This window comes from Chiroxiphia lanceolata, unplaced genomic scaffold, assembly GCF_009829145.1.
Source record: "Chiroxiphia lanceolata isolate bChiLan1 unplaced genomic scaffold, bChiLan1.pri scaffold_62_arrow_ctg1, whole genome shotgun sequence".
In the NCBI taxonomy this organism is placed as follows: domain Eukaryota; kingdom Metazoa; phylum Chordata; class Aves; order Passeriformes; family Pipridae; genus Chiroxiphia; species Chiroxiphia lanceolata.
Genome location: NW_022476529.1, coordinates 39809 through 67165, shown reverse-complemented (window position 1 = coordinate 67165; position 27357 = coordinate 39809). Strand labels below are relative to the sequence as shown.

The 27357-nt window shown below is 65.5% G+C and overlaps 2 protein-coding genes across 2 annotated transcripts; one reads left to right on the top strand and one right to left on the bottom strand.

Annotated features, from left to right (window-relative positions):
- Window positions 1–5402: 5402 nt before the first annotated feature.
- On the top strand, window positions 5403–22889 carry DHX16 (DEAH-box helicase 16). Its single transcript, XM_032677503.1, has 21 exons — window positions 5403–5638; window positions 6371–6621; window positions 7492–7627; window positions 8445–8501; window positions 9274–9528; window positions 10678–10896; window positions 11433–11621; window positions 12126–12236; window positions 12673–12788; window positions 13809–14019; window positions 14937–15035; window positions 15901–16053; window positions 17061–17201; window positions 17835–17997; window positions 18441–18559; window positions 18916–18983; window positions 19845–20007; window positions 20639–20800; window positions 21775–21948; window positions 22580–22798; window positions 22858–22889. The coding sequence occupies exons 1-20, from the start codon at window positions 5423–5425 to the stop codon at window positions 22706–22708; spliced, it is 3132 nt and encodes a 1043-aa protein (XP_032533394.1). The 5' UTR covers window positions 5403–5422; the 3' UTR covers window positions 22709–22798; window positions 22858–22889.
- Window positions 22890–22915: 26 nt separating this feature from the next.
- CUNH6orf136 (chromosome unknown C6orf136 homolog) lies at window positions 22916–27302 on the bottom strand. The gene is made up of 6 exons (XM_032677521.1): window positions 27013–27302; window positions 25753–26119; window positions 24854–24942; window positions 24233–24433; window positions 23264–23333; window positions 22916–23161 (listed from the first exon to the last, which is right to left on the bottom strand). Exons 1-6 carry the CDS (start codon window positions 27300–27302, stop codon window positions 23024–23026), a joined length of 1155 nt encoding a protein of 384 aa, XP_032533412.1. The 3' UTR covers window positions 22916–23023.
- Window positions 27303–27357: the final 55 nt, after the last annotated feature.

Here is a 27357-nt window from a genome sequence, read left to right as displayed (position 1 = left end):
CCTCGATCCCCCCCAAATCCCTCCACCCCCAAAACCCCCCAAGTCCCCCCCAAACCCCCCCCAAAATCTGAGTCCCCAACTCCCCCCTCAACCCCAACCCCCCCCAAATCTCCCCCCCATTCCCCCCAAATTCCCTCCAAAATCCGAGTCCCCAAACCCCCATTCCCCCCAAATCCCTCTATCCCAAAATCCCCCCATTGCCCCCAAAATCCCCCCCCCAAACCCTCATCCCCCATTCCCCCCTCACCCCCAAATCCCCCCCAAATCCCCCCCAATGCCCCCATTCCCCCCAAATCCTTCTGCCCCCATTTCCCCCAAATCCCCTCAATCCCCCTCCCCAAACCCCTCATCCCCCATTCCCCCCTCACCCCCAAATCCCCCCCAAATCCTCCCCAAATCCCTCCACCCCCATTCCCCCAAATTCCCTCAATCCTCCCCAATCCCCCAAATTCCTCCCTCACCCCCAAATCCCCCCCATTCCCCCCAAATCCCCCTCAATCCCCCTCCCAAAACCCGAGTCCCCCATTCCCCCCTCGCCCCCAAAGCCCCCAAATCCCCCCCCAAAAACCCTCATCCCCCATTCCCCCCTCACTCCCAAACCCCCCCCATTCCCACCAAATCCCCCCAAATCCCCCTCAATCCCCCCCCCAAAACCCGAGTCCCCCATTCCCCCCTCACTCTCAAATCACCCCAAACCCTCCCAAACCCCCCCAAATCCCCCCCATTCCCCCCAACCCCCCCCAAATCCTCCCCCCAAACCCATCATCCCCCATTCCCCCCTCACCCCCAAACCCCCCCAAATCCCCCCCCAATGCCCCCAATCCCCCCAAATCCCTCTGCCCCCATTTCCCCCAAATCCCCCCCCCAAACCCCTCATCCCCCATTCCCCTTCACCCCCAAACCCCCCCCATTCCCCCCCAAATCCCCCCCAAACCCCTCATCCCCCATTCCCCCCTCACCCCCAAACCCCCCCAATCCCCCCCCAATCCCCCCCAAACCCCCCTCCCCACTTACCCTCCTCCCCTCCTCCTCCTCCTCCTGACGGTCCCCCCATTCCCGGGGGGGTTCCCGTTCCCGGGGGGGTCCCCGTTCCCGGGGGGGGTCCCCTCGACCCCCGCGAGCCTCCGCACGATCCGCGTCTCCACGGCCACGGCCACGGGGGTCCGGACCCGGCCCGGGGGGCACGGGGAGCGGCACAGGGGGCAGGGGGGGGGTCCGGCGGGGGTCGCGGGGGGGAGGCAGCGGCGGCAGCAGCAGTGCTCGCAGGGCAGCAGGAGGGGGTCCCGCAGGAGACCCCCGCACACCCCGCACGACGCGTCCCGCGCCAGCCGAGCCAGCGGACCCCGCTGGGGACACCCCGGGCCAGCGGGGGCGGGGGGGGACACGGGGGGGGACATCGCTTGGGGACAGCCCGGGGGGGACATCGGAAGGAGGGGGGGGGACACACAGGGAGTGAGGGGGGGACCGGGGAAAAGGGGGGGACACGGGGGGGGGAACGCCCCAGGGGCGGGGAGGGGGAGGGACGAGGGAGGGGAGGGGCGCGGGGAGGGGTTTGGGGACACCCAGAGGGGGTTTGGGGACAGGGAGAGGGGGTTTGGGGACACCCAGAGGGGGTTTGGGGACATGGAGAAGGGTTTGGGGACACCCAGAGGGGGTTTGGGGACACCCAGAGGGGGTTTGGGGATACGGAGAGGGGGTTTGGGGACACCCAGAGGGGGTTTGGGGACACGGGGAGGGGTTTGGGGACACCCAGAGGGGGTTTGGGGACACGGGGAGGGGGTTTGGGGACACGGGGAGGGGGTTTGGGGACACCCAGAGGGGGTTTGGGGACAGCCAGAGGGGGTTTGGGGATACGGAGAGGGGGTTTGGGGACACCCAGAGGGGGTTTGGGGACACCCAGAGGGGGTTTGGGGACATGGAGAAGGGTTTGGGGACACCCAGAGGGGGTTTGGGGACAGGGAGAGGGGGTTTGGGGACACGGGGAGGGGGTTTGGGGACACGGAGAAGGGTTTGGGGACACCCAGAGGGACGCGGAGGGTGTAGGAAACACAGGGAGGGGTTTGGGGACACGGAGAGAGATTTGGGGACAAGGGACACGGGGATAAAGAAGGACACGGGGAGGGACTTGGGGACACCCGGAGGGACAAACCCGGGGACACGGAGGGACAGGGAAGGGTCTGGGGGGTCCCTTTGGGGGCTTTTTAAAGGGTCCCAAGGGGGTCCCTCAAGAAGGGGGGGGGGGTCCATAAAGGGGTCTCTTAAAGGGGGTCCCAAAGGGGTCCCTAAAAGGGGTCCTTAAGGGGGGGGTCATTAAAAGGGGTCCTTAAAGGGGGTCATTAAAAGGGGTCCTTAAGGGGGGGGGGTCTCCAGAAGGGGTCCCTAAAGGAGGTCCCCAAAAGGGGTCCCTAAAGGGGCCCCAAAGGGGTCACTGGGGGGGTCCATAAAGGGGGTCCCCAAAAGAGAACCCCAAGGGTTCCACGATGGGAGCCCCTAAAGGGGGTTCCCAAGGGGCCCATAAGAGAGAATCCCTAAAGGGGGATCCCAAAGGGGGGGGGGGTCCCAAAAGGTCCCCAAAGGGGTCCCGTGTCCCCCCCCCCCACTCACCTTCTCTCGCATCCGCGCCCCGGCCGGCCGGTGACGTCACACAACCGAGGCCCCGCCCCCCGGGGAAGCATCGACCAATGGCGGTGCTCGGTCTCGCCCCGGGAAAGCGTCGACCAATGGCGGCGCTCGGCCCCGCCCATCGTGGGCGTGTCCTTCCGGACCGCGATGGCGGCGCCCGTGAAGGACCGGGAGGCGCTTCAGAGGCTGAACTTCCTGTTCCAGGTGGGAAAGGGGGGGACGGGGAGGGTCTGGGGGGATTATGGGGGGCTGGAGGGGGGGTTATGGAGGTTCGGGGGGGTTTGGGGGGATTTGGGGGGGTTATGGGGATCCTGGGGGGGTTATGGGGGTCCTGGGGAGGTGTGTGGAGGGTCTGGGGGGGTTTTGGGGGGACTTGGGGGGGTTCTGGGGATCCTGGAGGGGTTCTGGGGGTCCTGGGGGTGGGTTCTGGGGTGATTTGGGGGGGTCCTGAGGGGATTTATGGGGGTCCTGAGGAGGTCATGGAGGGATTTGGGGGGGTTATGGGGGTCCTGAGTGGGGGGGGGGGGGGAATTTGAGGGTCCTGGAGGGGGTTCTGGGGGATTTATAAAGGGTCTGGGGGGGCCATGGGGGGATTCTGGGGTGGTCTGTGGGTCCCTGGGGGGGTTATGGAGGGTCTGGGGGGGGTTATGGGGGGTTTATGGGATGGTCTGTGTGTCCCTAGGGGGGGTTTGTAAAGGGTCTGGGGGGGCCATGGGGGGTTTCTGGGGTGATCTGTGGGTCCCTGGGGGGGTTATGGAGGGTCTGGGGGGGCCATGGGGGGTTTATGGGGTGGTTTGTGGGTCCCTGGGGGGTTCTGGGGGGTTTATGGGGTCTGGGGGGGCCATGGGGGGTTTCTGGGGTGGTCTCTGGGTCCCTGGGGGGTTTATAAAGGGTCTGGGGGGCCCATGGGGGGGTTCTGGGGTGATCTGAGGGTCCCTGGGGGGTTTATGGGGTCTGGGGGGGCCATGGGGGGTTTCTGGGGTGATCTGTGGGTCCCTGGGGGGTTTATGGGGTCTGTGGGTCCCTGGGGGGGGTTTATGGGGGGATCCTCGGGGGTCCAAGGGAGTCCCTGGGGGAGGGAAACGAAGCCCTGGGGGGGCCCTTAACGGTGGTTTGGGGGGTCCTGAGGGGCTGGGGGTGTTTTGGGGGGGGTCTGACCCCCTCCTTGTCCCCCCCCCCCCCCAGGCCGCCCACTGGGTGCAGCCCCACAGCCCCGCCCTGGCCCGGTTCTACCTGAGCACCCAAAGAGGGGCCTCCCGCCGCCTGGTGCTGCGCCTGTGAGTGAGGGGGGGTCCGGGGGGGGGGTCGGGGGGGGTCCCCGAGGGGTCCTGACCCCCCCTGTGCCCCCCCAGGGCCCCCCCCGTGAAGCGTCTCGTGTGTCGCCGCTGCTGCTCCCTCCTGGTGCCCGGGGAGGGGGGGGGGCAGCGACTCCGAGGTGGGGGTTTGGGGGGGCTGGGGGGGGGTCTGGGGGGGGTCTGGGAGGGGTTGGGGACATCCTAGAGGGGTTTTAGGGTGGGATATCCCAGAGGGAGGTGTGAGGGAGGGGACACTTGGGGGGAAATTGGGGACACCCTGGGGGGGATTTAGGGGGGTCTGAGGGGGGGTTGGGGGGATTTGGGGAGTCTGGGGACACCCTGGGGGGGATTTAAGGAGGGACTGGGGGGATTTGGGGGGTCTGGGGATACCCTGGGGGGGATTTTAGGGGGGTCTGGGGGGATCTGGGGGGTCTGGGGACACCCCAGGGGGGGTTTGGGAGGGACTGGGGACATTCTTGGGGGGGGGGGTTGAGGGTCTGGGGGGATTTTGGGGGGTCTGGGGGCACTTGGGGACACTCTGGGGGGGATTTGAGGGGGCCCTGGAAGGGTCTGGGGGGGTTTGGGGACAGACCAGGAGGAGTTTGGGGGGTTTTGGGGGTTCTGGGGGGATTTGGGGACAATGTGGAGGGTGGAGGGATCTGGGTGGTTTTGGGGGGTGTTTTTGGGGTATTTGGGGTACTCAGACCCCCCCTGTTCCCCCCTCAGGGCGGGGCCAGCCCCGGGTCATCCTTCGCTGTCTCACCTGCGGCCGCAGGAGGCGCTTCCTGTGCCCACCTGAGCCACGCTCACCCGAGCCACGCCCACCCACCAACACACACCCACCCGAGCCACACCCACCCACCAGCACACACCCACCCGAGCCACACCCACCAACCAAGACACACCCACCTGAGCCACGCCCGTGTCACCTAAGTGTCCCACAGTGATGCTTGACCACGCTGTATCACAGCAATAAACGGTGACGTCGCTAACTGTGACCCCTGGCGTCACCCCAAGGGGTGGGGGGGAGGTGACACCCATGGGGGGGGTTGCGGGGAGGGGTCGCCGGTGGCGGGAAAACGGGGCGTTCATATTTTAGTTTGCCCGTTTAACGAAGTATTACGGTAAAGAGAGAGAGCGCCTCTCGACGCGTCATTACGGTAGGGCGGTGAATGGGCGTGGCCTGACCGCAAAGAGGCGTGGTTTATGCTAATAAGGTGTTGTGATAGCCGGGTGGGCGTGGTTTATTGTGATTGGGAGGCGCGGCTTTGCGAGTGGGCGTGGCTTTAGGAGATACGGGAAGACGCGTGCGGCTCCGTCAGGGGAAACCAGAAACTGCGCATGCGAAGTGGCGGACCGCGCGCTGATTGGCGAGGAGGGGGCGGTCCGCGCCGCGCGCCGATTGGCTGAGGCGCGAGAAGGGCGGGAAGGCGCGGCGCGCGCCGCGCGCTGATTGGTCGAGCCGTGAGGGGAGGGAAGGAAGGAGGAGGGCGGAGGGAGGTGTCATGGCGGCCGCAGCCACGGCCGGGCTGGAGCGCTGGGTGTCGGGGCAGCTGCAGGAGCTGCTGGGGCTCAGCGCCCGCCACGTCCCCGCCTTCCTGGTGGCGCTGGCGCGGCGGAGCCGCAGCACCGAGGAGCTGCTGGAGCGGCTGCGGGAGACGGAGGCGCTGCGGGTGGAGGAGCCGCGAGTGCGGGAGTTCGCCAGGGAGCTGTGGGAGAAGGTGGGCGGGGCCGCCCTGAGGGGAGGTGGGAGGGGTTTGAGGGGGCGTGGGCGGGGCTTCGGTGGGAGGGGAGGGGGTCGCGGTGTGAGGGGGAGAGGGCGTGGCTTGAGGTGGAAGGGGCGTGATCTGAGTCGTGATGGGCGTAGTTTTGTTGCAGGGGCGTGGCTTTTGACACCAGTCATGCAGGGGCTGGGTGAGGGAGGCCTAGGGGGCGTGGCTTGCCAGAAGTGATATGAGGGGTGTGGTTTTGTGCGGAGGAGGCGTGGCTTAACATGGGGGCGTGACTTAAAGAAAAATGTAGGCAGAGCCAAAAGAAAGGGGTGTGTTCAACCACTGACTGGGCGTGGCTTAAAGGTCAAGGGGTGGGGCCAGCAGAAGGGGCGTGTTCAGCACCATAAAATGGGTGTGAGCAACTAGGAAGGGGCATGGATTAAAGTGTGGTGTGGGTGTGACCAACTGGAGATGGGCGTGACTTAAAGCACATTGGGGCGGGACCACAAGGAAAGGGCGTGGCCAACCACAAAGGCGCGTGACTTCAGGCCCTTCAGAGGCGGAGCCAAAACGAAGGGGTGGGACCACACCACCACTCCTCCTCCCTCCCAATTTACACATCACCCAATCAGAGCTCTTGGAACACCACTGGGCGTGGCCACCCGGTGGGCGTGTCCAACGTCGGGTGGGCGTGTCCTAGGCCCCAGTGGGCGTGTCCTGACGCTGTCCCCGCCCCCGCAGGTGCCCCGCGAAACCCCCCGGGAGCCCCCCGGGCGAGCGGCCGAGCGGGCGGCGCTGGAGCTGCAGCGACGCTCCCAGAGGTACCAACTGGTGGAGAGCGACGACGAGGGGGCGGGGCCGGCGCCGGGACACGCCCCCCGCGAGGAGCCACGCCCCCGCCGGAGGAGGGACCACCTGAGGAGGAGGCGGCGCTCGGAGTCCCCCGAGAGCCCCCCCGGGACCCCCAAGGGCGACAATGGGGGGTCACCAACGTGAGTGACAACGGGGGGCCAGAGGGGGGGGGGGTCTCCCCGGGTTTGGGGGGTCCTGGGGGTCCCTCATGGCTCTGGGGGGTCCTACAGGGGCTCAGGGACCCCCCCTGGATCTTGGGGTCCCCCCCTTTCAGTCCCCCCGAGATCCCCCAAACTCACCTGAAACCCCAGAAACAACCCCCAAAATCCCCCCTGGGACCCCCCAAAATCTCCTCTGGGACCCCCCAAAATCCCACCTGGGACCCCCCAGAATCCCCCAGGACTCCCTAAACCCCCTCTGGGACCCCCCAAAATCCCCCTCCGGGACCCCCCAAACCCCACCTTGGACCCCAAAACCTCCCTGAAACCCCCAAACCCCACCCTGAGACCCCCCAAACCCCACCTGGGACCCCCCAAATCCTCCCTGAGACCCCCAACCCCCCCCCCAGCTTTCTCCAAACACCACCTGGGACCCCCCAACCCCCCCCAGGTGGGTTTTTGAGGTCCCTTTGAGGTCCCTGGGTGGGTTTTTGGTGTCCCCAGGTGAGTTTTTGGGGTCCTCGAGTGGGTTTCTGGGCTCTTTTCGAGCTTCCTGGGTCCATGTTTTGGGTCCCTGAGCAGCTTTTCGGGGTCCCTGGGTGAGTTTTTGGGGTCCTTGGGTGGGTTTTTGGGGTCCTTGAGGGGGTTTTTGGTGTCCCCAGGTGGGTTTTTGGGCTCTTTTCCACCTCCCTGGGTGCTTTTCGGGTCCCTCGAGCAGCTTTTTCGGTGTCCCCGGGGTGGATTTTTGGGCTCGTTTGTTTTCGCTGCGTGGTTTTTTTGGGGGGTTCCTCGGGTTTTCCCGGGCCCCCCCTTGCATTTTCGGGGTCCTCCACGTGCTCCCCCCCTCCCCAGGGCCCCCGTGGATCCCGAGGAGGAGGAGTGGGAGGCGTCGGAGCGGGAGCGGCTCCGGGACCTGGAGGAACGAGACGCCTTCGCCGAGCGGCTGCGGCGCCGCGACAGCGCCCGCAGGACACGCCCCGACTCCAAGGTGGGCCCTTGGGGGGGTTTGGGGGGTCCCAGGAGGAGTTTGGGGGGTCCCAGGAGGGGTTTAGGGGTGATTTGAGGGGGCCCTGGAGGAGTTTGGGGGTTTGGGGTCACCTTCGCCGAGCGGCTGCGGCGCCGCGACAGCACCTGCAGAACACGCCCTGACTCCAAGGTGGGGCTCGGAGGGGCTTTGGGGGGTCCCAGGGGGGGTTTGGGGGGTCCCAGGAGGGTTTGGGGGTGATTTGAGGGGGCCCTGGGGGAGTTTGGGGGAAGTTTGGGGGGTTTGGGGTCACCTTCGCCGAGCGGCTCCGGCGCCGCGACAGCGCCCGAAAAACACGCCCTGACTCCAAGGTGGGGCTTTGGGGGGGCCCTGGGAGGGTTTGGGGGGTCCCAGGAGAGGTTTGGGGGCGGTTTGAGGGGTCCCTGGAGGGGTTTGGGGAACTCGAGTGGGAACTGGGGGGGCCTTGGGTGGGTTTTGGGGGGTCCCAGGGAGCGCTCGGAGCGTCCCAGGAGGGGTTTGGGGATCCCCGTGTAGGAGTTTGGATCCTTGGGAGGGTCCCAAGAGGGGTTTGGGGGTCCCTGGGTGGGAATTCGGATCCCTGAGTGGTCCCAGGGTGGGTCTGGGGGGTCCCTGGGTGGGAATTTGGATCCTTGGGTGGGTCTCAGGGTGGGTTTGGGGGGTCCCTGGGTGGAAATTTGGATCCCTGAGTGGTCCCAGGGTGGGTTTGGGGGTCCCTGGGCAGGATTGCAGGTCCCAGGGTGGGATTTGGGATTCCCTTTTCCCCTTTTCCTCCCATTTTCTCCCATTTCTCCCTTCCCAGACCTACGAAGAAGCCCAAAAACGCCTCAAAATCGCCGAGGAGGACCAAAAAACCATGGTGGGCTCCCCAAACCCCCCCAGATCCCCCCAAATCCCCACCCCTGGGCCTCCTGCCTTTCTCAATGCTCATTTCCCTCATTTCCCATCCCTTTTCTCTCATTTCTCACCCCTTTTCCCTGACTTCCCACCTGTTTTCCACCCCTTTTCCCTCATTTGCCACCGTTTTTCCCTCATTTCCTACCCCCTTTTCCCTGGTTTTTCCTCATTTTCCCACCCCTTTTCCCTCATTTCCCACCCTTTTTCCCTCATTTTCCCTCATTTCCCCCCCCTTTTCCCTCATTTCCCACCCTTTTTCCCTCATTTTCCCTCATTTCCCCCCCCTTTTCCCTCATTTCCCACCCTTTTTCCCTCCTTTTCCCTCATTTCCCCCCTCTTTTCCCTCATTTCCCACCCTTTTTCCCTCCTTTTCCCTCATTTCCCACCCCTTTTCCCTGGTTTTCCTTCATTTCCCACTCTCTTTTCCCTCATTTCCCACCCCTTTTCCACCCCTTTTCCCTCATTTCCCACCCTTTTTCCTTCATTTCCCCCCTCTTTTTCCCTCCTATTCCCTCATTTCCCACCCCTTTTCCCTTATTTCCCCCCCTTTTTCCCTGCTTTTCCCTCATTTTCCCACCCCTTTTCCCTCATTCCCCCCCGTTTTCCCTGGTTTTTCCTCATTTCCCACTCTCTTTTCTCTCATTTCCCCCCCTTTTTCCCTGGTTTTCCCTCCTTTCCCCCCCTTTTTCCCCCCTTTCCCCTCCTTCCCCCCCTTTTCTCCCCGTCCCCCGCAGATCCCGGAGCTGCGGAAGCGCTCCCGCCGGGAGTACCTGGCCAAGCGGGAGCGGGACAAGCTGGAGGAGCTGGAGCTGGAGATCCAGGACGAGGAGTTGCTGTTCGGGGAGGAATCCCTGACGGGCCCCGAGCGCCGAGACCTGGAGTACAAACGGCAGCTCCGAGACCTGGCCCGGGAATACAAACGGGCCGGGGACAGGGAGCGCCTGGAGAAGAGCTCCCGGTACCACATCCCCGAGGAGACCCGGGGGAAGGTGGGAATCCCGGGATTTGGGGGCTCAGGAGGGTGGGAACACCGGGATTTGGGGAATACAAACGGGCCGGGGACAGGGAGCGCCTGGAGAAGAGCTCCAGATACCACATCCCGGAGGAGACCCGCGGGAAGGTGGGAATGCCGGGATTTGGGGGGAATTCCCAAAGTTTGGGGGCTCAGGAGAGTGGGAATCCCAGAGTTTGGGGGATACAAACGGGCCGGGGACAGGGAGCGCCTGGAGAAGAGCTCCCGGTACCACATCCCGGAGGAGACCCGGGGGAAGGTGGGAATCCCGGGATTTGGGGGGAATCCCAGAGTTTGGGGGCTCAGGAGGGTGGGAATGCCGAAGGTTTTTTTGGGGTTTCGGGGTCTCAGCTCCATTATTCCCCTGTCCCAAGTGCTGGAGCAGAAGCTGCTGGGGGGGGACAGGGCCTTGAACCCCCCCGGGATGATCCCAGAACCCCCCAAGGCCCCCTTTGCCCCCCCTGAGGGGGATTTTTGGGGTCTCAGTGTCGTTGTCCCCCATCCCAGGTCTGGAGCAGGCGGATCCAGGGGGGGGACAAGGCCCTGGCCCCCCGGGATTGGATTTTGGGGTCTCAGTGTCCTTCTGTCCCCATCCCCAGGTGCTGGAGGAGGACCAGCCGAGGGGGGGACGAGGCCCTGGCCCCCCAGGATGGGGTTTTGGGGTCTCAGCTCTGTTATTCCCCATCCCCAGGTGCTGGAGGAGGTGGATCCGGGGGGGACGAGGCACTGGCCCCCCGGGATGGGGTTTTGGGGTCTCAGTGTCACTCTGACCCCATCCCCAGGTTCTGGAGGAGGTGGATCCAGGGGGGGATGAGGCCCTGGCCCCCTGTGACGGGGTTTTGGGGTCTGAGCTCCATTATTCCCGTATCCCAGGTTCTGGAGGAGGATCAGGCGGGGAGGGACGAGGTTTTGGGGTCTCAGTGTCCCTCTGTCCCCATCCCCAGGTGCTGGAGGAGGTGGATCCGGGGGGGGACGAGGCGCTGGACCCCCGTGACGGGGTTTTGGGGTCTCAGCTCTGTTATTCCCCATCCCCAGGTTCTGGAGGAGGTGGATCCGGGGGGGGACGAGGCGCTGGACCCCCGTGACGGGGTTTTGGGGTCTCAGCTCCATTATTCCCCATCCCCAGGTGCTGGAGGAGGTGGATCCGGGGGGGGACGAGGCGCTGGCCCCCCGTGACGAGCAGCAGCGTTGGGAGGAGCAGCGTTTGGGGGCGGCCGTGCTGCGTTTCGGGGCGCGGGACGCGGCCCTGCAGGGCCCCCCCCGGGACTACGAGCTGCTGCTGGAGGAGGAGGAGATGGTGCAGTTCGTCAGCGCTGCCCACCTCGAGGGAACACACCCCCCCGAGGTGAGGGCAGGGGTCTGGGGGGGCTTGGGGTGATGGGGAGGGTCCTGGGGGTGATGGGAGGAGGTTTGGGGGGATTTGAGGGGGGTTTGAGGTGATGGGAGGGGGTTTGGGGGGGTTTGAGGGGGGTTTGGGGGGGTTTGAGGTGATGGGAGGGGTTTTGGGGGAGGTTTAGGGGGGATTTGGGGTGATGGGAGGGGGTTTGGGGGGGTTTGAGGGGGGTTTGGGATGATGGGGAGGGTCCTGGGGGTGATGGGAGGGACACTTGGGGGACACTGGGGTGGCACTGGGGGGACACTGGGGTGACACTGGAGTGGCACTGGGGACACTGGGGGTACCCTGGTGACCCTGGGGGTGCCATGGGGGTGACCCAGGGGTTTTTGGGGTCCCCAGGAGGCCCCCCCAGAGGTGTCAGAGCTGGAAAGGCGCCGGCAGTGGGGACTCTGGGGGGACACTGGGGACACTGGGGTGGCACTGGGGGGACACTGAGGGTACCCTGGTGACCCTGAGGGTGACCCAGGGGTTTTTGGGGTCCCCAGGAGGCCCCCCCGGAGCTGTCGGAGCTGGAACGGCGCCGTCAGTCAGCCCGGGAGAGCCGCCGGAGCCTCCCCATCTTCCCGTTCCGCGACGAGCTGGTGGCGGCCGTGGGGCAGCACCAGATCCTGGTCATCGAGGGCGAGACCGGCTCGGGCAAGACCACCCAGATCCCCCAGTACCTGCACGAGGAGGTGATTGGGGGGACTGGGGGGATCTGGGGGGATTTAGGGGTGATGGGGGGGAATTGGGGGCGGGTAGAGGGGCTGGGAGGGGGATTTTGGGGGGCTGGGGAGTGATTTGAGGGGGTAATTGGGGGGCGAGGGGTGATTTTTTGGGGGGGTGGGGGGTGGTTTGGGGGGTGTTGGGGGCAGATTAGGGGGTTAAGGGGCAATTAGGGGGGTGATAGGGGCAGATGGAGGGGCTGGGGGGGATTTTGGGGTGGTTTGGGGGGTGGTGGTTGTGGGTCTGGGGGTCATCTGGAGGTTCTGACCCCCCTTTTTCCCCCGGGGTACACGAGGCAGGGACTGGGTCAGTTTTGGGGGGTCAGTTCCATAATTTGGGGGCGGTTCTGGTTTTTGGGGTCAGTTCTGTTTTTAGGGGTCTGTTCCATTTTCGGGGGGGCTGGTTTGGATCTGGTGGGTCTGGTTTGGCTCTGGGGGGTCACTGGGGGGTCCTGACCCCCCTTTTCCCCCCAGGGGTACACGAGGCAGGGGCTGAAGATCGGGGTGACCCAACCGCGCCGCGTGGCCGCCATGAGCGTGGCCGCCAGGGTGGCCGTGGAGATGGGGACAAAGCTGGGCAACGAGGTGACAGCGGGGACACCCCGGGGCTGGGGGGTCACCGGGAGGCACGGGGGGGACACGGGGACACTTCCTTGTCCTGGGGGAGCTCGGGGACACGTCCTTGTCCTGGGACACCTTGGGGACCTTTGGGGACGTGTCCTTGTCCTGGGGGATCTTGGGGACACCTCCTCATCCCGGGGACCTTGGGGGACCCTTGGGGACACTTCCTTGTCCTGGGGGACCCCAAGGGACCTTTGGGGACACTTCCTTGTCCTGGGGGACCCCAAGGGACACTTGGAGACATTTCCCCACCCTGGGGGACCCCAAAGGACTTTTGGGGACTCATCCTGGTCCCGAGGGCCCTTGGGGGACACTGGGGGGGCTGGGGGGGCTGGGTGAGCCCGGGGGGGTGTCAGGTGACCCCGGGGGGGTGACAGTGGCCGTGTCCCCTGTCCCCAAGGTCGGGTACAGCATCAGGTTCGAGGACTGCACCTCAGACAGGACGGTGCTCAAGTACATGACGGACGGGATGTTACTGAGGGAGTTCCTCACCGAGCCAGACCTGGCCTCCTACAGGTGACACTGGGGACACTGGGGACATCTGGGGACACCTGGGGGACACCTGGGGGACACCTGGGGACATGGGGACACGGCAGGGACAGGGGGACAGCAGGGACATGGGATGTGATAGATGGGATGTTACTGAGGGAGTTCCTCACCGAGCCAGACCTGGGCTCCTACAGGTGACACTGGGGACACTGGGGACACTGGGGACACCTGGGGACACCTGGGGGACACCTGGGGACATGGGGACACGGCAGGGACAGGGGGACAGCAGGGACATGGGATGTGATAGATGGGATGTTACTGAGGGAGTTCCTCACCGAGCCAGACCTGGGCTCCTACAGGTGACACTGGGGACACTGGGGACACCTGGGGACACCTGGGGACACCTGGGGGACACCTGGGGACATGGGGACACGGCAGGGACAGGGGGACAGCAGGGACATGGGATGTGATAGATGGGATGTTACTGAGGGAGTTCCTCACCGAGCCAGACCTGGCCTCCTACAGGTGACACTGGGGACACTGGGGACACTGGGGACACCTGGGGGACACCTGGGGGACATCTGGGGACATGGGGACACGGCAGGGACAGGGGGACAGCAGGGACATGGGATGTGATAGATGGGATGTTACTGAGGGAGTTCCTCACCGAGCCAGACCTGGGCTCCTACAGGTGACACTGGGGACACTGGGGACACCTGGGGACATCTGGGGACACCTGGGGGACACTGGGGACACCTGGGAGACACCTGGGGGACACTGGGGACACTGGGGACACCGGGGGGACACGGGGACAGTGCTGTAAGCCCTGTCCTAGGGCTCACTGGGGTCACTTTGATGTCCCTGTCCCCGTGTCCCTGTGCCCTGTCCCCTTTCCCCGTGGTCACTCCCTTGTCCTTATGGTCACTCCCTTGTCCCCGTGGTCACTCCCTTGTCCCCATGGTGACCCCCCATCCCCATGGTGACCCCCCCATCCCCGTGGTGACCCCCCATCCCCATGATGACCCCCCTGTCCCCGCGGTGCCCCAGCGTGATCATGGTGGACGAGGCCCACGAGCGGACGCTGCACACGGACGTGCTGTTCGGGCTCATCAAGGACATCGCCCGCTTCCGGCCCCAGCTCAAGGTCCTGGTGGCCTCGGCCACGCTGGACACCCAGAGGTTCTCGGCCTTCTTCGACAACGCGCCCGTGTTCCGCATCCCGGGGCGGCGCTTCCCTGTGGACATCTACTACACCAAGGTGACACCCCTGGGGACACTGGGGACATTGGGGACAGCAGGGACACCTGGGGGACAGCAGGGACACCTGAGGGACAGCAGGGACATGGGGGGATGTTGGGGACACCCAGAGGTTCTCGGCCTTCTTCGACAACGCGCCCGTGTTCCGCATCCCGGGGAGACGGTTCCCTGTGGACATCTACTACACCAAGGTGACATTGCTGGGGACACTGGGGACAGCAGGGACACCTGGGGACAGCAGGGACAGCAGGGACACCTGGGGGACAGCAGGGACACCTGGGGGACATGGGGGACATGGGGGGACAGCAGGGACATGGGGGGATGTTGGGGACACCCAGAGGTTCTCGGCCTTCTTCGACAACGCGCCCATGTTCCGCATCCCGGGGCAGCGCTTCCCTGGGGACATCTACTACACCAAGGTGACATTGCTGGGGACACTGGGGACATTGGGGACATCTGGGGACACCTGGGGACATCTACTACACCAAGGTGACATTGCTGGGGACACTGGGGGCACTGGGGACATTGGGGACATCTACTACATCAAGGTGACATTGTGGGGACACTGGGGACATTGGGGACATCTACTACACCAAGGTGACATTGCTGGGGACACTGGGGACATTGGGGACATTGGGGACACCTGGGGACATCTACTACACCAAGGTGACATTGCTGGGGACACTGGGGGCACCTGGGGACATTGGGGACATCTACTACATCAAGGTGACACCCCTGGGGACATTGGGGACACTGGGGACATTTGGGGGGCACCCAGGAACGTGGGGGTGGGACACGCTGGGAACGAGGTGGCACTGGGGCAGGGGGGGGTCACAGGAGGATGCCCGGGGAACCGTGGGGGTGCTGCTGTCCCCCGGTGTCCCCCGGTGTCCCCAAACGCCCCCCGTGTCCCCGCAGGCCCCCGAGGCCGATTACCTGGAGGCCTGTGTGGTGTCGGTGCTGCAGATCCACGTCACCCAACCCCCCGGGGACATCCTCGTCTTCCTCACGGGACAGGTGGGTGTCTCCCCCCGTCCCCAGGTGTCCCCAAGTCCCTCCTGGTGGCCCCATGATGCCCTAGATGGCCCCAAGTCCCTCTTTGCATCCCCATGACCCCTAGGTGTCCCCAAGTACCTCCAGATGTCCCCAAGTCCTTCCTGATTTCCCCATGACCTCTTTGATTGACCCCAAATCTCCCCAGACTGTCCCTGTCCCCCCAGATGTCCCCAAGTCACCCCAGATGTCCCCAAGTCCCTCCTGGTGTCCCCATGGCCCCCCAGATGTTCCCAACTCCCTCCTGGTGACCCCAACTCCCTCCTGGTCTCCCCATGACCCTCCAGATGATCTCAAGTCCCCCCAGGCTATCCCTGTCCTCTCCAGATGACCCCAAGTTCCCCCAGGCTGTCCCTGTTCCCCCAGGCTGTCCCTGTCCCTCCAGGTGTTCCCAAGTCCTTCCTGGTGTCCCCAGGTCCCTCCTGGTGACCCTGAGTCCCTCCTGGTGTCCCCGTGACCCCCCAGATGACCCCAAGTCCCCCCAGGCTGTCTCTGTTCCCCCAGGCTGTCCCTGTCCCTCCAGGTGTCCCCAAGTCCCTCCTGGTGTCCTCCCGACCCCCCAGATGTCCCCAAGTCCCCCCAGGCCATCCCTGTCCGCCCCAGATGTCCCCAACTCCCCCCAGGCCGTCCCTGTCCCCCCCAGATGACCCCAAGTCCCTGCAGACCATCCCTGTCCCGCCGTGTCCCCTCCTCTCCCCCCTTTCTGCCCCACATCCCCCAATGCCCCTCATGTCCCCGCGACGTCCCCAAACGTCCCCAAACGTCCCCAAACACCCCCAAACGTCCCCAAACACCCCCAAACATCCCCAAACGTCCCGTTGGTGGCCAGGAGGAGATCGAGGCGTGCGTGGAGCTGCTGCAGGAGCGCTGCCGCCGCCTGGGCTCGCGCCTGCCCGAGCTGCTGGTGCTGCCCATCTACGCCAACCTGCCCTCGGACCTGCAGGCCAAGATCTTCCAGCCCACCCCCCCGGGAGCCAGGAAGGTGCGCGGGCCCTTTAACACGGGGGGGCGGGGCCAAGGGAGGGGGCGGGGCTGGGGGAGGAGGGGTTTAGGGGATGGGTGGGGTTTGAGGGATGGGTGGGGTTTGAGGGATGGGTGGGGTTTAAGAGGATGGGGTTTAAGGAGGTGGGGTTTTAGGGATGGGTGGGGTCTAAGAGGGTGGGGTTAAGGGATGGGTGGGGTTTAAGGAGGTGGGGTTTAAGGGATGGGTGGTGTTTAAGGGATGGGTGGGGTTTAAGGGGGTGGGGTTTAAGGGATGGGTGGGGTTTAAGGGGTGGGTGGGGTTTAAGGGGGTGGGGTTTAAGTGATAGGTAGGGGTTTAGGTATAGGTGGGGCTTAAGGGGGTGGGGTTTAAGGGGATGGGGTTTAGGGGATGGGTGGGGTATAGGGGATGGGTGGGGTTTAATGGGGGTGGGGCTTAAGGGATAGGTGGGGTTTTAGGGATGAGTGGAGTTTAAGGGGGTGGGGTTTAAGGGATGGGTGGGGTTAAGGGATGGGTGGGGTTTAAGGGGGTGGGGTTTAAGGGGTGGAGTTTAAGGGATGGGTGGGTTTTGAGGGGTTGGGCTTAACAGGGCCAGGCCTAAATGGGTGGGGTTTATTAGGGTGGAGTCTAAGGGGGTGGAGCTTAATAGGGTGGGGTTTACAGGGGTGGGGCCTCATAAGTGGGTCTAAAGGGGTGGGGCTTATTAGGGTGTGGTCATTAGTGTGTCCTGGAGGGGCGGAACCCGAGAGACCCCTCCCCCAGGTGATGGCGGCCATGAACATTGCAGGGGTGGAGCTTAAGAGGGTGGGACCTAGATGGGTGGGGCTTAGCAGGGTGAGGTCTAAAGGGGTGTGGCTTAAAGGGGTGGAGCTTAAGGGGCAGTGGGCGAGAGGTGTGGTCTAAAGGGATGGGGCTTAACAGGGCGTGGCCCGAGGGGGTGAGGCTTATCGGGGTGAGGCCGCGGGCGTGTCCCGGGGTGGGCGGAGCCTGATAGGCCCCTCCCCCAGGTGGTGGTGGCCACGAACATCGCGGAGACGTCGGTGACGATCGACGGCATCGTCTACGTGCTCGACCCCGGCTTCTGCAAGCAGAAGAGCTACAGCGCCAGGACCGGCATGGAGTCCCTCGTGGTGACCCCCTGCTCCAGGGTGAGCACACCTGGGTCACCTGCTGTCACCTGCTGTCACCTCATTGTCACCTGTGTCACCTGTGTCACCTCATTGTCACCTATTGTCACCCCCTGTCACCCTACTGCCACCCCCCATCACCTACAGCCACCCCCTGTCACCTCATGGAGTCCCTCGTGGTGACCCCCTGCTCCAGGGTGAGCACACCTGGGTCACCTGCTGTCACCTGTGTCACCTCACTGTCACCTGCTGTCACCTCATTGTCACCCTACTGCCACCCCCCATCACCTGCAGCCACCCCATCACCTCATGGAGTCCCTCGTGGTGACCCCCTGCTCCGGGGTGAGGACACCTGGGTGACAGGGGGGGCCCTCCGGTGTCCCCAGGCCTCGGCCAACCAGTGTGAGGCCGGGTGGGTGACAGGTGACAATCGCATGTGACAGGTGACATTCCCGTGTCCCTGCTGTCCCTGGTGGGGGACAGGTGACACTCCTGTGTCCCTGGTGGGTCACAGGTGACAGTGCCACCCCCCAGAGGGTGACAGGTGACCCTCTGGTGTCCCCAGGCCTCGGCCAACCAGTGTGAGGCCGGGTGGGTCACAGGTGACAATCACAGGTGACAATCACAGGTGACAGGTGACATTTCTGTCCCCAGGCCTCAGCCAACCAGCGGGCAGGCCGTGCAGGCCGGGTGGCCCCCGGGAAGTGTTTCCGTCTCTACACGGCCTGGGCCTTCCAGCACGAGCTGGAGGAGACGCCGGTGCCCGAAATCCAGCGCTGCGACCTGGGGTCCCTCGTGCTGCTGCTCAAGAGCCTCGGTGGGGGCAACGGGGGGGGGGAAAAAAGGGGTCTGGGGGCATCCCAGGGGAGTCAGGGGGGCATTAGAAAGGGCTGGGGGGGCATCTCGGGGGGCTTTGGGGTGTTGGAAGTCCCTGGGGTCCCTCGTGCTGCTGCTCAAGAGCCTCGGTGGGGGCAACAGGGGGGGTAAAAAGGGGTCTGGGGGGGCATTAAAGAGGTCTGGGGGCATCCCGGGGGGTCAGGGGGGCATTGAGGTCCCTGGGGTGGTCCCGGGGTGGTCCCAGGGTGGTTCTGGTGGTCCCAGGGTGGTCCCAGGCTGGTCCCAGGGTGGTTGTGGTGGTCCCAGGGTGGTCCCAGGCTGGTCCCAGGCTGGTCCTGGTGGTCCTGAGGTGGTCCCGGGGTGGTCCTGGGGTGGTCCTGGTGGTCCCGGGGTGGTCCCGGTGATGCCCCCGGTGCCCCCCAGGGATCAACGACCTGATTCACTTCGACTTCCTGGACCCCCCTCCCCACGAGACCCTGGTGCTGGCCCTGGAGCAGCTCTATGCCCTGGGGGCCCTCAACCACCTGGGAGAGCTCACCACGGTACTGGGGGCACTGGGAGCACTGGGAGCACTGGGAGGGGCACTGGGAGGCACTGGGGGGGAACTGGAAGGGGCCTGGGGGGCACTGGGAGGGACTGGGAGGCACTGGGGGGGCACTGGGAGGCACTGGGGGGGCACTGGGAGGGGACTGGGGTGCTCTGGGAGGGACTGGGGGACACTGAGATGGGGGCTCTGAACCACCTGGGTGAGCTCACCACGGTACTGGGGGCACTGGGACAAACTGGGAGGGGGCACTGGGAGCACTGGGGGGGTCACTGGGAGGTCACTGGAGGTGTCACTGGTGTCACTGGAGGTGTCACTGGTGTCACTGGAGGTGACTGGTGTCCCCTGTCCCAGCTCGGGCGCCGCATGGCCGAGCTGCCCGTGGAGCCCATGTTGGCCAAGATGATCCTGGCGTCCGAGCAGTGAGTGACCCCCGTCCCCAAACGTCCCCAGGGTGTCCCCTGGGTGTCCCCAAACGTCCCCACAGTGTCCCCTGGGTGTCCCCAAACGTCCCCAGGGTGTCCCCTGGGTGTCCCCAAACGTCCCCACAGTGTCCCCTAGGTGTCCCCAAACGTCCCCAGGGTGTCCCCTGGGTGTCCCCAGGGTGTCCCCAGAGTGTCCCCAACATCCCCAGAGTGTCCCCAACATCCCCAGGGTGTCCCCAGGTACGGCTGCTCCAGGGAGGTGCTCACGGTGTCCCCGAGGTGTCCCCAATGTCCCCGTGTCCCTGATGTCCCCAGGGTGTCCCCAATGTCCCCAAGGTGTCCCCGATGTCCCCAGGGTGTCCCTGATGTCCCCAAGGTGTCCCCAACGTCCCCAGGGTGTCCCCAGTGTTCCCAGAGTGTCTCCAGTGTCCCCAGGGTGTCCCCAGTGTGTCCCCCTGTCCCCAAGGTGTCCCTGATGTCCCCAGGTACGGCTGCACCGAGGAGGTGCTGACGGTGGCCGCCATGCTCTGGGTGAACAACGCCGTGTTGCTGTCCCCAGTGTCCCCAGTGTCCCCAACGTCCCCAGGGTGTCCCTGATGTCCCCAGGGTGTCCCTGATGTCCCCAGTGTGTCCCCAATGTCCCCAAGGTGTCCCCAGTGTCCCCAAGGTGTCCCTGATGTCCCCAGGTACGGCTGCACCGAGGAGGTGTTGACGGTGGCCACCGTGCTCTGGGTGAACAACGCCGTGTTGCTGTCCCCAGTGTCCCCAGTGTCCCCAGGGTGTCCCTGATGTCCCCAGGGTGTCCCTGATGTCCCCAGGGTGTCCCCAGTGTCCCCAAGGTGTCCCTGATGTCCCCAGGTACGGCTGCACTGAGGAGGTGCTGACGGTGGCCGCCATGCTCTCGGTGAACAACGCCGTGTTCTACCGGCCCAAGGACAAGGTGCTGCACGCCGACAGTGCCAGGGTGGGCTTCCACCTGCCTGGGGGGGACCACCTGGTGCTGCTCAACGTCTACAACCAGGTATGGGGACATTGGGGACAGTGGGGGGACACTGGGGGGACACTGGGGGACACTGGGGACACGGGGTTTTGGGGACATGGGGGGGTGTCCAGGAGCAGCACTGACCGTGTGTCTTCTTATTCTCCCTGTCCCCGTGTGTCCCCCGTGTGTTCCCCCCCCCCCTCCTGTCCCCTCTGTTCCTGTGTGTCCCCCCATCCCCTTCTGTCCCTGTGTGTCCCCCCTGTCCCTGTGTGTCCCCCTTATCCCCGTGTGTCCCCTTGTCCCCTCCTATCTCTGTGTGTTCCCATGTGTCCCCCCTGTCCCCTCCTGTCCCCTTCTGTCCCCTCTGTTCCTGTGTGTCCCCCCGTCCTCTCTTGTCCCCCCTGTCCCTCCTGTCCCTGTGTGTCCCCCTGTGCCCCCCCTGTCCCCATGTGTCCCCCCGTCCCTGTGTGTCCCCCTTGTCCCCTCCTGTCCCCCTGTGTCCCCCTTGTCCCCCTTGTCCCCATGTGTCCCCCTTGTCCCCTCCTGTCCCCGTGTGTCCCACTTATCCCTTTGTGTCCCCGTGTGTCCCCCCATCCCCTCCTGTCCCCGTGTCCCCCTTATCCCCCCTGTGTCCCCGTGTGTCCCCTTGTCCCCCCTGTCCCCCTGGCAGTGGGTGGCCAGTGGTCACTCCCTGCAGTGGTGCTACGAGCACTTTGTCCAGGCCCGATCCCTGCGCCGGGCGCGGGACGTGCGGGAGCAGCTCCAGGGGCTCATGGAGCGCGTGGAAATCGCCCCCTCCTCGTGTGGGGGGAACCTGGACCTCGTCAGGAAGGTACCTGGGACCCCCCCCAGACCCCCAGGAACCCCCCCACATATCCCTGGGACCCCCCAAATCCCCCCAAACACCCCCCTCTCCTCGTGTGGGGGGAACCTGGACCTCGTCAGGAAGGTACCTGGGACCCCCCAGACCCCCAAACCCCCAGGGACCCCCCCAGACCTCCCCACATATCCCAGAGACCCCACAAATCTCCCCCAGACACCCCCCAAACAGCCCCCCCTCCTTGTGCAGGGGGAACCTGGACCTGGTCAGGGAGGTACCTGGGACCCCCCCAGACCTCCCCACATATCCCTGGGACCCCACAAATCCCCCCAAACACCCCCCTCTCCTCCTGTGGGGGGAACCTGGACCTGGTCAGGAAGGGACCTGGGACCCCCCTGAGACCCCCAGGGACCCCCCCCCCCATATCCCTGGGACCCCCAGAGACCCCCAAACCCAGCCCTGAGACCCCCCCTGGGGTCACCCCCCCCTCATTTTGTGCCCCCCCCAGGCCATCACAGCCGGGTTCTTCTACCCCACGGGGCAGCTGGGACCCCCCTCCAGTGCCCTCCCAGTGCCTCCCAGTCTGTCCCAGTGCCCTTCCAGTGCCCTCCCCAACCCTGATCCCCCCTCCCAGGCCCTCCCAGTGCCCCCCCAGTGCCCTCCCAGTGACTGATACCCCCGTTCTGTGCCCCCCAGGCCGTCACAGCCGGGTTCTTCTACCACACTGCCCGGCTGGCGCGGGGCGGGTACCCATCCCAGTCCCTCCCAGTGCCCCCCAGTCCCTCCCAGTGCCTCCCAGTGCCCTCCCAGTGACCGATACCCCCGTTCTGTGCCCCCCAGGCCGTCACAGCCGGGTTCTTCTACCACACTGCCCGGCTGGCGCGGGGCGGGTACCCCTCCCAGTCCCTCCCAGTGCCCTCCCAGTGCCCTCCCAGTGCCCCCCAGTGCCCTCCCAGTGACCAATACCCCCGTTCTGTGCCCCCCAGGCCGTCACAGCCGGGTTCTTCTACCACACTGCCCGGCTGGCGCGGGGCGGGTACCGCACGGTGAAGCACCAGCAGCCCGTGTTCATCCACCCCAACAGCGCCCTGTTCGCCCTCCAGCCCCGCTGGGTGCTCTACCACGAGCTGGTCTGCACCTCCAAGGAGTTCATGAGACAGGTGGGGACACGGGGACAGCTTGGGGACATCGGGGGGACAGGGTGGGGACATCAGGGGGCACGGGGGGCACAGGGCAGGGACAGGACAGAGACAGGAGGGACACGGTGGGTGCTGTGCCAGGAGCTGGTCTGCACCTCCAAGGAGTTCATGAGACAGGTGGGGACACAGGGACAGCTTGGGGACATCGGGGGGACAGGGTGGGGACATGGTGGGGACATGGCAGGGACCTGGTGGCCGTGTCCCCATGGGGACCACGATGACAAGGTGGTGACCCCATGGCTGTGTCCCCACGGAGACCACAGTGACAGGGACCCAGTAGGGTCTGTCAGACCCACAGGGACTGAGATGACACAGCGGTGACCCCGTGGGGACCACAGTGACAGGGACCCAGTGGCCACATCCCCACGGGGACTGAGATGACACAGTGGTGACCCCATGGGGACCACAGCAACAGGGACCCAGTGGCCACATCCCCACAGCCCTCACAGTGACACAATGGTGACCCCAAAGCGACCGAGACCGACCCGATTCCGACCCCACAGCCCCCCCCATGCCCATGACCCCGTCAGTGCCCCCCCGTCAGTGCCCCCCCCGCTGAGCCCGTGTCCCCTCTGTCCCCTGCTGTCCCCAGGTGATCGAGATCGACCCCTCCTGGCTGCTGGAGGTGGCCCCTCACTACTACCAGGCCAAGGAGCTGGAGGACGGCAGCGCCCGCAAGATGCCCAAGAAAGCCGGGAAGTGCCGGGAGGAGCTGGGCTGACCCCCCGGGACACTCGGGGGGACACTGGGGGACACCCCAATACAGCCCCTGGGGCCACCCCCTGCCCGGGGACACCCCAATACAGCCCCTGGGGCCACCCCCTGCCCGGGGCCACCCCAATACAGCCCCTGGGGCCACCCCCTGCCCGGGGACACCCCAATACAGCCCCTGGGGCCACCCCCTGCCCAGGACACGTCTCGTGGCCGCGGCGGCTCCGTCCGAGTTTATTCTGTACATTAAGTTAAGGGTGGGGGTGACACGGAGGGGGACACACAGAGGGGACACGGGGGAGACACAGGGGACACTCCGGGGGGCTCAGGTGTCCCCCGAGGTGGCCTCGGGCCGCAGCAGCAGCCGCAGGGCGGGCGCGGGGTCGGCCACGGCCACCACGGCCACGGCGGCCGCCACCAGCAGCTTCTTGGCCTCGGGCACGGCCGTGGGGGCTGGCATGAGCTGGGGGGACAGGGCACGGCTCAGGGGGGGCCCGGGGGGCCCCAGGGTGTCCCCAGGGTGTCCCCAGGGGTGCCAGGGGGGTGCCAGGGGGGTGGGACTCACCTTGTCGACGCGGTGGCAGCGGATGAGCCCCTGCGAGTTGAGGAAGAAGGTGGAGAAGGCGTCGTAGGACCTGGGGGGGACATTGGGGACACTGGGGTGGGACATTGGAGACACTGGGATGGGACAGCTGGGGACACTGGGGGGGACATTGGGGACACTGGGGGGGACATTGGGGACACTGGGGTGGGACAGCTGGGGACACTGGGGGGCACTGGGGACACTGGGGTGGGACAGCTGGGGACACTGGGATGGGACAGCTGGGGACACTGGGGGGGACATTGGGGACACTGGGGGGGACATTGGGGACACTGGGGTGGGACATTGGGGACACTGGGGGGCACTGGGGACACTGGGGGGGACATTGGGGACACTGGGCTGGGACAGCTGGGGACACTGGGGGGGACATTGGGGACACTGGGGGGGACAGTCTGGGGGTGGCAGGGGCAGAGGGGTGTGGGGACGGTGGGGTGGGGTCATGTTTTGGGGGTAGAGGGGACGGAGGAGACGTGGGGACAGCGAGGGGATGGTGGGGACACCCTGGGGACATTGATGGGGACAGGGGGACACTGGGGACAGTGGGTGGACACTGAGGACACCTTGGGGACATTGATGGGGACACAGGGGACAGTGGGGGGACACTGGGGACACCCTGGGGACACGGGGGACACTGGGGACATGGGGAACATTGGAGGTGGTTGAGACATGGGGGACATTGAGGACATTGGGGTGGGGTCACACCCTGGGGGTGACAAGGGGGTGACAGGGTGACACAGGGGGGTGACAAGAGTGTCCCCAGGGTGTCCCCAGGGTGTCCCCAGACTGACCTGAGCAGCTGCCTCTTGTCCCTGCGGTAGAAGCGCAGCAGCAGTAGGTGCAGGGGGTGACACGGGGGTGACAGGGTGACACAGGGGATGACAGGGGTGTCCCCAAGGTGTCCCCAGGGTGTCCCCAAGGTGTCCCCAGACTGACCTGAGCAGCTGCCTCTTGTCCCTGCGGTAGAAGCGCAGCAGCAGCAGGTGCAGGGGCACCCCCGTGAGCCTCCAGCGGGCGCGGACGCTCCAGTCCTCGGGGTGCCGGGTCAGCGCCAGCACCTCCAGCCTCAGGCTGGCAAAGTACCCCCAGGCCAGGGCCCTGCACAGGGCCACGGCCACCTGGTACATGGGACGGCCCCTGGGGACACGGGGACAGCGCTGTCACCTCCCTGGGACACCCTGTCACCTCCCTGGGACCTCCCTGTGACACCCCCGGGGTCCCCGGGCTGGCAGAGCACCCCCAGGCCAGTGCCCTGCACGGGGTCAGGGACACCTGGGGGACATGGGACGGCCCCTGGGGACAGAGGGACAGCGCTGTCACCTCCCTGGGACACCCTGTGACCTCCCTGTCACACCCCTGTGACCTCCCCATGCCCCCCCGGGGTGCCCAGGCTGGCAGAGTGTCCCCCCCGTGTCACAGCCTGGCGCTGCCCACGGGCACTGCGGGGACAGGGACAGAGATGTCACCTCCCCTGGTCACCTCCCGGCGTCCCCAAATGTCCCCAGGTGTGCCCAGGTGTGCCCAGGTGTGCCCAGGTGTGCCCAGGTGTGCCCAGACCTGGTGTGCAGGTGCAGCAGGTGGTTGATGAACTCCACGTCCTGGGAGTACAACCCGTAATCCGGGATTTTCAGGAAGAAATTCGGGAGCTGGGAAGGAGGGGGGAGGAGGGGGGACACACAAAGGGGACGTTCCCAAATTATTGTCACACCCCCTGGTTCCTGTATCCCCCCCTCTCAGTTTTGTAACCACCCCTAGTTTGTCACCCCCTCCCCTTCTTGTCACTCCCCCGGTTTTGCCCCCCCCTTGTCACCCCCTCCAGTGTCCCCCCCGTCCCCCCCGGGTTCCCCCCCATTATTTCCCTCTTTCCCCCCAAATCCCCCCCATTATCCCTCCATTCTCCCACCATTTTTACCCCCATTTCCCCCCTTCCCCTCCCCATTCTCCCCCCATATTCCCCCATTTTTACCCCCCATATCCCCCCTCTCTCCCCCATTTTCCCTCCATATTCCCTCATTTTTACTCCCCCTTTCCCCCCCATATTCCCATTTTTTACCCCCTATGTTCCCTCATTTTTACCCCCCATTTCCCCCTCAAATCCCCCCCATATCCCCGCTATTTTTAGCCCCCCTGTTCTCCCCCCATGTCCCCCCACTCCCCCTCATTTCCCCCCCCATATTCCCTCATTTTTACCCCCCATTCCCCCCTCAAATCCCCCCCATATCCCCCCTATTTTTAGCCCCCCATTCCCCCCATATCCCCCCATTTCCCCCCTTCTCTTTCCCCCCATTTTGACCCCTCATCCCCCTATTTGTAGCCCCCCCATATCCCCCCCTTTTTCCCCTCTCTCCCCTCCCATTTTGACCCCCCCGCCCCCCCATTTTTCTCCCCCCATTCCCCCCCACTCCCCCCCCATTTTTCCCCCCCAAATCCCCCCATTTCCCCCCCCGTCCCCCCACCTCGTGCCGCAGCTTCTCGTGCATCAGGGCCAGATGCTCCTCCATGGAGGGGGGGGTGGGGGTCGCTCCGGGGGCTTTGGGGGGTCCCTGGGCCAGCAGGGCCCCCCCGGGGGGTCTCAGCAGCAGCCGGGGGGGGTCCCTGACGGCGATGTCGTCCTCCCGCCGCCCGTCCACCGTGGTCACCGGGCCCCCCAACCCCTCCACGGTGGTCACCGGGCCCCCCAACCCCTCCACGGTGGTCACCGGGCCCCTCAGTCCTTCCACGGTGGTCACTGGCCCCCCCAACCCCTCCAGCCCCCGCGGGGGGGGGGGCGCGGGCCGGGAGGGGCAGCAGCGAGGGCAGGGGGGGCCGGGGGGCTGACAGGTCCTGGGGGGGGTAAACGGGGGGGTCTGAATTATTTTGGGGGGTCTGAGTTATTTGAGGAGGGTCTGAATTATTTGGGAGGGGCTTGAAGTATTTAGGGGGGATCTGAATTATTTTGGGGGGGGGTCTGAGTTATTTGGGGGGGTTCTGAACCGTTTGGGGGGCTTGATCTGCCCTAAAAAGGGGATTTACCCGTGGGGGGGGTGTCTAAACAATTTGGGGGGGTCCGAATTATTTGGGGGAGGTTTGATCTGTTTGGGGGGGGGATTTGCCCCATTTAGGGGGGATTTGCCCCATTCAAAGGGGGATTTGCCCCATTTTGGGGGGATTTGCCCCATTTAGGGGGGATTTGCCCCATTCAAAGGGGGATTTGCCCCATTTTGGGGGGATTTGCCCCGTTTCGGTCCCAGCAGGACCCTGGAGCCCCCCAACCACCCTCGGCCCCGCCCCCAAATGCTCAGGCCCCGCCCCCAACCTCTACCGCAACGTGCGTTATTTGCATAACCACGCCCCCTTCTGACCCTCCAGCCCCGCCCAAACCAGCGACGTAACCGTTTACATTCATTTAAATAACCCCGCCCACCCAACGGTCTGTTTTGCAGCACAGATTTGCATAAGCCCCGCCCACATAGCGTAACCACTGCAACACCTATTTGCATAAACCCAGCCCCCTCCGCGTCTCTATTTACATAGCCCCGCCCCGGCTCCCTTCCCCTACGGGACTTTATTTGCATATCCCCGCCCCTCCCGTGACCGTATTTACATAACCTCCTTCCTCCGCCTCTCTATCCCCCTCAACAACCAATCTCCTGCCTCCGATTACCATAACCCCGCCTCCTCCGCCCCCTCATTTGCATTCCCTCACGGAGGCCCCGCCCCCTGCCCGCGACCCTCACCTGCGGCCGCGCCCGGTACCGTCGCCGGGGCGGTTCCGCGCCGGTCCTGGGGGGTCCCCAAGCGCGGTGGGAGCCCGCGGGGCGCAGGCGGACGGCGGCGGCGGCGGCGGGGACGTGCCGGTACATGGCGGGAGCTTCGGAGCGGCCGCCCCGGGGCTTCTTTTCCCCCACACGCCGGTGGCTCCCACTGCGCCTGCGCGGGCTCTGAGGGGAGGTGGGGGGGAAGGCGGTGGGAGAGCACCGCGCATGCGCCCGCGCGGGAAGGTGACCGTCGCGCCAGCCCCGCCCATTCATGCCCCGGGAGGGGGCGTGACCAAGGAATTCCAACCAATAGGACGCGCGCTT